Here is an 8,652-nt window from a genome sequence, read left to right as displayed (position 1 = left end):
CTCAACTGCTCGGAGCTTCTGGGCCCTTTCTGTGCGGCCGGGGTACAGGCCCTTCAGTTCCTAATTCCCAAGCACCTGTCGTGCCCCCGCCCCCGGGTCAAGCCGCCTGCCTCTCCCGCGACTGGGACCGCTCCCTCTTTACATTCAGGAATACGGCTCTTCCGCACGCATGCGTGGTTCAGCCTCCCCGCGCTGGCGCCGCTCTTCTCCGCCAGGAGCCGGACCCTGGGTAACCCAGGGTGCGCGTGCGCAGTCGCTTTCTGAGTGTTCCCCCTCCAATTACTCTGCCACCCCGACCATTCATTCCTGTTTCCTTCGCTTGGTCACCCGTGAAAAAAGCCTGCCCTCCGGTACGCCACGAACAAAAACAGCTCTCGCCGAGGGCTGTAATGGTCATCAGGCGGCCCCGTCGCCGGGCGCGCGCTGTGTGTCTGAGCACCGCCCGGGCCGCGTCTAAAGTCGTATCCCCCGCCGCTCCCGCCCCTTCCGCCGCTCGAGCACGCGCACGGCCGGCCCTCGGCGCGCCCGGGTTGGCTGCCGCAGGGACCGCGGCGGCGGCGGCGGCGGCCTCGGGAGCGGTAGTGGTTTCCACTCTGCCTGATTAGTTTCCTCCGCCCCCTCCCGTCGGACGCTGTTGTGTGGTCGCCTTACAAAAATCAACTTTATTGTTCCTCGGCCCCACCTCCTGGCGTGGCGCGCGTCCTCAGGATGCACTGAACGGGAGGGTAGGGGCGGCGGCGGCGGCGGGTCGCGGTCCCTCTCCTCCGAGCGCTCGGCCGGAGGGGAGGGAGTCACGATGTCCGGGAGCCGCCAGGCCGGGTCGGGCTCCGCCGGGACCAGCCCGGGCTCCTCGGCGGCCTCCTCGGTGACTTCCGCCTCCTCGTCCTTATCCTCCTCCCCGTCGCCCCCGTCCGTGGCGGCTTCTGCGGCGGCGTTAGTGTCTGGTGGGGCGGCCCAGGCCGCGGGCTCCGGCAGCATCGGGGGCCCGGTGCGGCCTGTGTTGGTGGCGGCCGCCGTGTCCGGCAGCGGCGGCGGGAGCAGCGGCGGGGTGGTGTCCGCGGGCCTGTCCCGGCTCAGCTGCGCGGCCAGGCCCAGCGCCGGTGGAGGAGGGAGCGGCTCTAGCCTCGGCAGCGGCAGCAGGAAGCGACCTCTGCTCGCTCCCCTCTGCAACGGGCTCATCAACTCCTACGAGGACAAAAGCAACGACTTCGTTTGGTGGGTTTAAATAGCAGCCCCCTCCCTTCGCTCAAGTCTGCGCTTCTGCTTTTGGGGCTGATGGGTCCGATGAGAGGTGGGCTTTCGGTGCTGCACGGGCAGTGGAGCTGGTGGTTGGGGTTGAGATGCCGGAATGTTGGAGACCCGAGGCAGGGTGGGGTTTAAGAACTGGTGGGGAGGGAGAGAACGGAGTTTAGGGAATAAGAAATAAGGGGCAGGTGGGGGCAGCGAGATGGAAAGTCAAATAAATGCTTGTGCATGGGAGGAGAAAGTTGGGCCTTGAATTTTCTGGCTGTCTGGTGAATGAGCTATCCTCCCGTCTGTGCGGATTGCCTGTCGAAGTGAATTAAACTTGTAAAGGGAGAGGGATTAAGGTTCCTGAGATGCCGAGGGACCGAGTTTTGGGCCAGAGTTTGCTCATTGAAAGTGGAGCAGATGGTGCTCTAAGCATGGGTATGGATGTTTTAAGGAGAAGTTGTATTTCATGTAAGTATCCGTCGTGTGTTCGTTTACATATCTTCTATTTGAAAGGGTAGCCCCCCCTTTAAATCTGCCGTTGAGGCTGTTGTAGCCAAGAAAGTCTGTTCACAAAAAAACTTTCACTTCTCAGCTGAATGGCTTGATAGAGGGAACCACATATACTAAACCTCACCCACATGCCAGATTAGCCACTACCCTTGTCTAATACACTAGAGAACACTGGAACTTCTGATTCGAGAAACGCTAGGTGTTTAGACTCTTTGTCATCCTAGTTGGCATGTTGAATGGTGCCCCATCGTATTCATTTAGGATATGTGGTGGAGAGGGATCAGCCATAGTAAGTGAAAGATGGAGTTGATTGTCTTGTTGAGAGAGTTTTGCGATTGTCATTGGATTTGTATCCAAAACACAGTCTGAATGGTGGAATTGTGAGGAAGGAATTGTGTTCAGCCGAGTGAGAACTGTAGGATTTTGTGTTTCCTTGGGAGGAAATTGTATGTAGACTTAGAATGTAACTAGAGTGGGAAGTTGGCTTGCACTGTCATTATAAGGGAAGTTGGTTCCCTCCGGGGTGGAGGATGGTCTGAATGGTGTCATTACAGTTGGCCCTTGAACACAGGGCTTTGAAGTGCCCGTGTCCATTTATACTTGGATTTTTTCCCCCCAATAAATACAGTTCACTCTTTTGTATCTGTGGTTTTGCTCCTGTGGATACAACCAGTGCTGAACGAAAACAGTCTTTTTCTTATACCTATCTGAGGATGGAAAATACTGTGTTCCATCCCTGATTGGTAGAATTCACCATGGGAAGGGCCAACCGTAGGGTCAGAAGTTACAAGGGGGTATTCAGCTGTGTGGGGGTGGGTGCCCCTACTGCCTGTTGTGCGAGGGTCAGGGGTAGCTATGATAGGATTGATTGGGACTCATGGTTTCTAGTTCCTGTGGTTAATAACGTCTGTTCGTATTTTTGCTTTTGTCTGAAATTCAGGTTTCAGAATTAATTCACTTTTCATTGAAATGGCTATAATTGTGATTGTTCCCTATAAACAACTTAAGTAGCTTATGGTTGAGTCTAAGAATTATTTGTGCTCATACTCGGTAGAGAGGGCCGCGCGATAAAGTAGGAGCTAATGAAACAAAGTGAGGATTTGCAGGATTCGTTTGTTTTTTCGGGTACAATTTGCATTTTGGTTTTCAGTAAGCTATAAAAACCCTAAAAGCGTGCATATAGGCACACCAAAATAGTGTTAAGGATGTGAGAAATTAGGGAATCCAGCAGACACTTGTTTGGCTGTCACTGTCTGCCCAGCACCGTATGAGTTTCATTGTACTCACCAGTGTAGGCTATGTTATAGGAAATTGGAGAGGGATGGGGGAGTTAAGTCGCTGACACTTTTTTGTCCTTTATTTTTAAGAGTACGGTTGCATACATTTTTATTCATCTGCCACCTAGTTTTAAAAAATTTCAATCTAGCCTCTGAGTTCTATGTTGATTAGATTACTCCATTTTCTTTAATACTCTAATTGGAAGTGTCCAGTGAGAGTTTTCAGTTAAAACTAAAACGAGATTTAAGAATCTCATTAGTCCATTATTTCTTTTTCTGGTGAGGTTGACTATTCAGAAGAATTTATGAATGGGAATCCAGTTTCCTACTTCTCAAGCTGGATGTGATTTCCCTACTCTCAAAAGATTGGAGTAGGACGATAGGGATGAGGCAAGGCTGAAGGAGTCCTTTTCATTTCTAATTGGCTCTGGTGGTTGGTCTTGTGTCGTATGTGTCTAGGTCAGCCCGAACAAGTCCCAGTTACTCTATGCTTTTACACCTGAGTGAGGCTGGTTTGAATAATGATGATAATTCCTTATTCATTACGTTTTAAAGATGTTCACACTTCACACTACATTTTATCCTTAGAGCAATTCTGTGAAGTTATATAGACTTCCAATTTTAATATGATACTAATACCACATTTCGATTGAAGTGCAAAGAAGTTATTGGACAGACAGCTAAGGGGCAAACTGAGGACTCAGATCTCTCAGTTCTCAAGTGAGTGTATTCTTTGTACGGAATTAGACAGCCCCAGACCCATCGGTTTGAGTACATGTATTCAGTCTAGTGGTTTTGAATGTGGTAGAATGGTGGGAAACAGCTGCTTTGTGACTGCATGCGGTAAGTGTTTTTATTCCTAACCTCTGCCTCCTACTGCCTGTCTGCCTTACATCCTGAGAGGGCGTATCAGAATCGGAGCCTGGGGCGGGCGGTGTAGTTTGGGAAAGCCCCCCTTGGTGATAAAGACATGACTTCTTGAGAACAGTTGATTGAAAATCAGATGACTAAGTGACACATATTGGCCTCTCAACTTACATCATATTGAAGATAAGTTTATAGTTAATTGCAGAATTGATCATTTTAGGGAGTAGTTTTCACTGTAATGTTTCTTTCATACGAAGGATGGAAAGTCCACATTATCGAACTGTAGGTAATTCTAACAGTGGGACCGAGGGACAGAACAGTGAGACCAGGAGAGAGTGGTATTTAGCTTGCAGTTGGAAAAATCTTCGGCATTCAGAGGAAGTCTTCGTTGCTTTGATTTTTCACATTTTTCTTAGGTGGCCCATTTAACTGAAGTGACTTGAGTCTGGCCTATATTTGGAAGACGGTTTCTTTTATTCTTTCACGTTACTGCTGCCTCTGCATTAGCTTTCCCGACCACCTGAGAGGTCCTTTTCTGTCTCTGCAAGTCCCAGGGATTCTCTCAGTGGCAGCAGGAATAAGAGTTTTCAGGAAGATAGTGCCGCTTGTGGGAACATTAACTCCATCTGTCTGATAAAAAGTAGGTAGGATCTACGTTAAATAGGTGTAACATTTATTAAATGTCACCGACTCTTGTGTCTATTAATAATAGACTATCCTAAAGGAGCTCACGATTTAAGGCAAAGAAATACCTTTTAATCACATAACTGTCATACCCTGGCATCATTTTTTTCACTTCGATGTTAAATACTCTTCTGAATCTGGATATTGACTTGCTGCCTTGCACCCTAGGCAGCCATTACCTATAAATCGTATTTAGCGCTTCAGATGAAACCTGTGACCATTCTTGTTGCAGTGTCTATCAAACTATTAAAAAGAATTCTTAAGAGATATGAAAGTATATTCAACTACTGAGATGAACTATAATTCGTTACATTGTTATTATAGCGACATCAGTCAAGAACTTCCTAGAATCTGCAAAACAAAACTTGATTCCTTTGCTTGGGTGACAATGGGACCAAAAGGCCAAATCGTAGCAGTTCATTATGGTCCTGTCCGCATAGTGTCAGCAGAAGATTTTGGTGAGTAAAAGGGCAGAGAGAACGAAAGACGAGCGTGAGCAGGGTATGCAAGACTGTCCACTTGAATTCTGGTCTGCACATTGAGAGAGGGAGGCACTTGGGCCGTAGCAGGTCATTACCAAGAATGTGCTCAGTGGAGGCTACCTTTCCCGTCTACAGACCTTTCCTGATAATGAACCAGCGTTACTCAGTTGACATATTCCATCTAAGAATTGTTAGAGTAACTACAACCTTAATCCTTGTTGCTCCTTCTTGATGGCGATTTCTTTCTATTTTAAATATTAGCTCGGATCCTCCCTCAAAGCTTCTGTAGCCTGCAGGAAAGGCTTTGACGGTCATTTTTCTCTTTCCTGTTAAAATTTGTACTGTACAAGATGAAAATGATTCCTAAATTCTTGACTTGTTTTTAACACGGGGTGTCTCCCCATCTTTGCCTTTCTCCTTGCTTGTTTTTTGTCCCCTGCTTTTCTTCGTGTGTGTGTGTGTGTGTGTGTGTGTGTATCAGGCTCTATTTGTATAGGTTCCTACCATCTCAAATAATATTTTCATTGAATAACATGTTTTCTCTTCATCTTCTCATATATAATCATCCTTTTGTTTTTTAACAATTAACTTTCATGAACTGATTTTTGTCTCTTTCTGTGAAGAGAGAGAGGTGTATTGTAGTAGGTGGTGTGATTTCTGTTCCCTGTATTTCTGGTACTATCTTTGGGAATCCTTCCTCTCTTCCTAATCTGCGTGGGTTTGGGTTCTACTATCTTCCTAATCCTTCCTCTCTTTGTCCCCAAATTCAGAGCTGGCACACATGCTCTTAGGCCCAAGTAATCCAGTGGTTCGGAATCCCCTGGCCTCAGCATTAGCTCAAGCATGGGCGTTTGGCCCAAACAGGGGTAATGAGACAAAGTGGGGTTAGTAGAAGTCACAGAATACTCTCGGGGGCTTTTTCATAGGTACTGGAAACTCAGAGGTCATAACTGTCAAGTCCACTCTGAAGTGAAGAGTCAATGTGCTGTATTAACAGTTGACCTGGTACACTACGTACAACAGTACTACGTGCTCTCATATAAGCTGTTGTTTGCTAGGCACAATTGGAAGGGTTTGACATTACTTATTCAATCAGTGCAGCAACTGTTTGATGCAGGTATGTTTATAAATCCCATTTAATAGATGAGGGAAGGAGGGTTAGAGAGGTTATGTTACCTGTCTCAGTTCACGTAGTTAGTAACAGTGTTACCAGTATGTGTATTCAGACGTTAGTTATGGCTCAGAGCTCAAGTTCTTAACCATTATGCTTGCTCGCCTTTGTTTAGAGGCTGGAAATTTTGTTTAGAATCAGCTTTATTAAGACAGAATTTGCATACAATAGAAGACACCAGTTTTAAGCATATAGTTCAGACCGTTTTGACACATGAATACATCTGTGTAACCACCGCCTTAATCTAGGTACAAAATATTTCCATCACCCCAGAACGTTCAGTTGCACTCTAACTTCTGACCTTACCTCTGACACCTGGCTGCCAGTGATCTGGTCTGTTTTCTCTCACTGTAGTTGTGGCTTTCCTAGGGTTTTCGTTAATGAAGTCATTCAGTGCAGAGTCTTTTGTATCTCACTTCTTTCATTTGGCACAATGTGTTTTCGAGATTCAGTAATGTTGAATGTATCACTATTTTTTTAATTGCTGAGTCGTATTACATTATTTGAAAATAACGTGATTTGTTATGTATTTATCAGTTAAAAGATACTTGAGTTTCTTTGCTTTTAGTTTTTGGCAACTGTGGAGAAAGCTGTTGTAAACATTTACATTCAGGTGTCTGTGTGACTATATCTTAACGTCTCTTGGGTATTGCTGGCTTGTATGGCCAAGTGTTTTAACTTTATAATAAACTGCAAAACCGTTTTCTGAAGTGGCTGCATCATTTTGCAGCAATTCTGTGTAAGAATTCCAGTTCCACGTCTCTGTCAACACTTGATGTTTTTTTCAGTCTTTCAAATTTTAGTCATTCTGGTGGGTTTGTAGTAGTTTCTGATTGTCATAATTTGCAATACCTTAATAACTGATGAAGTTGAGATTATTTTCCATTTGCATATTTTTTAATAAAAGTGTCTGTTGTAATCTTGTGTCCATTTTTCTCTTAAGTTGTTTGTCTTGAGTTGTAAGGGTTCTTTATAGATTCTGGATGCAAATCTCTTGTTATTTTTATGTATATGTATATGTTCTCCCAGTCTGTTGCTTACCGTTTAATTTTCTTAACGGTGCCTTTTGAAGCGTGAAAGTTTTAACTTTTAAGTCTGCCCTGTGGACTTTCTCTTTTATGGTTTATGACTTGTGTCCTATCTCAGAAATTGCCTAATGTGGTGATTTCTTATTGGAATCGTAGGTTATTTAGAAATATGTTAATTTTTCCATGACAGTTCTCTGGCTATTATTTTGTTAGTGATTTCTGATATATTCAGCTTGGTTCAGAGAATATGATTTATATGACTTTAGTCCTTTTAAATTTATTGAGACTTGTTTCGTGGTCCACATCTTGGTTTCTGTTCCATATGCACTTGAAGAAAATGAGTATTTTGCAGTGTGTAGGCTGGTCTATTCTGTAAATGTCAAATAATCAAGGTGGTTGATGTGTTGCTTAAATTCTCTGTACTCCAGTTGATTTTTCTATATACTTTTGTTCTGTTGATTACTGAAAGAGGAGCGTTACAGTCTTTATTCCAACTGATTGGAATGATTGTGTATTTGGCTATCTCTTTTAATTCTGTCCATGTATTTTGAAGCTTTGTTAGTGAGGTACACACATTGAGAGTTGCTGAATTGATCCCATTGTCGTTTTGAAATCTCCCTCTTTATTCCTGGTGATATTTGTTCTGGAATCTGTGTGGTCTACTGTGCGTACAGGGTTTGCCCCTTAACCCCGGGGTTGTCTTCCAAGACCTCCAGTGGACGCTTGAACCATGGGTGGTACCGAACCTCACATAGGGTCTGGCACAGACGACCCCCCTTTTATTACAAAAATTTTTATTACAAAAGCATAAGCATGTAGTTCTGTAACATAGCAGTATCACACTCAAGCACACCATATGACGTTGGGGTGGGGGGCTCCCCCGCAGGGCCACCCTGGCCACCATGGATGAGAATAAGTCTACCAAGACACGATCTGCTTGGGCGGGAGAGGTGGCTGATCTCTCAAAGGAGAAGGGCCAGGAGCCTTTTCCTCAATGGGCTTTTATTGGGTTCATTTTCTTAGGAATACAGGGCATATACAAAGCTCATCAATCATTGTCAGGCAGTAAGGCTTAGACAATAGATAACATTCAAAGAACTATGAGGGCTTATTCTGAGTCAGGGTCAGATAGCTAAAGGGCCATAAAACTTTGGAACAAACTCATTTTGTGCTTGGACCCTTATCAAAAAATTGAGGACATTCTCACCAAAGCAGGTTTCACAGGTTTTTATGCATTCTTTCTTAGGCCTGATTGGCCTAGGGAACCCGCCCTTTCCAGCACAGGCCCAAACCCACCTCAGGCATTGTTTCAGGCTTTAGTCAGGCAGGGGAAGTAAGGTAGCCAAGAGTTTAGGAGACTTCTTCCAGACAGAATGAGGACTCGGGCTATGTCAAAGCCA

General features: G+C 45.1%; 1 protein-coding gene across 3 annotated transcripts in view; it reads left to right on the top strand.

Moving 5' to 3' along the window:
• The first annotated feature begins 520 nt into the window (after window positions 1-520).
• COP1 (COP1 E3 ubiquitin ligase) overlaps window positions 521-8,652 on the top strand; it is a 116,336-nt gene continuing 108,204 nt past the window's right edge. For 2 of the 3 annotated variants that reach the window (XM_037034873.1, XM_037034872.1), the window contains exon 1: window positions 522-1,215. In XM_037034873.1, the coding sequence (XP_036890768.1) occupies window positions 797-1,215 (419 nt within the window). In that variant the 5' untranslated portion in view covers window positions 522-796. Of the gene's footprint in view, window positions 1,216-8,652 lie in introns of all 3 variants that reach the window. The other variant, XM_037034874.1, reaches the window with a different exon arrangement.

The sequence above is a fragment of the Sturnira hondurensis genome, unplaced genomic scaffold, assembly GCF_014824575.4.
Source record: "Sturnira hondurensis isolate 20B ecotype Veracruz unplaced genomic scaffold, ASM1482457v3 Scaffold0022215, whole genome shotgun sequence".
NCBI lineage: Eukaryota > Metazoa > Chordata > Mammalia > Chiroptera > Phyllostomidae > Sturnira > Sturnira hondurensis.
The sequence above is the reverse complement of the archived record's forward strand: the minus strand, read 5'-3'. Positions and strand labels throughout refer to the sequence as shown.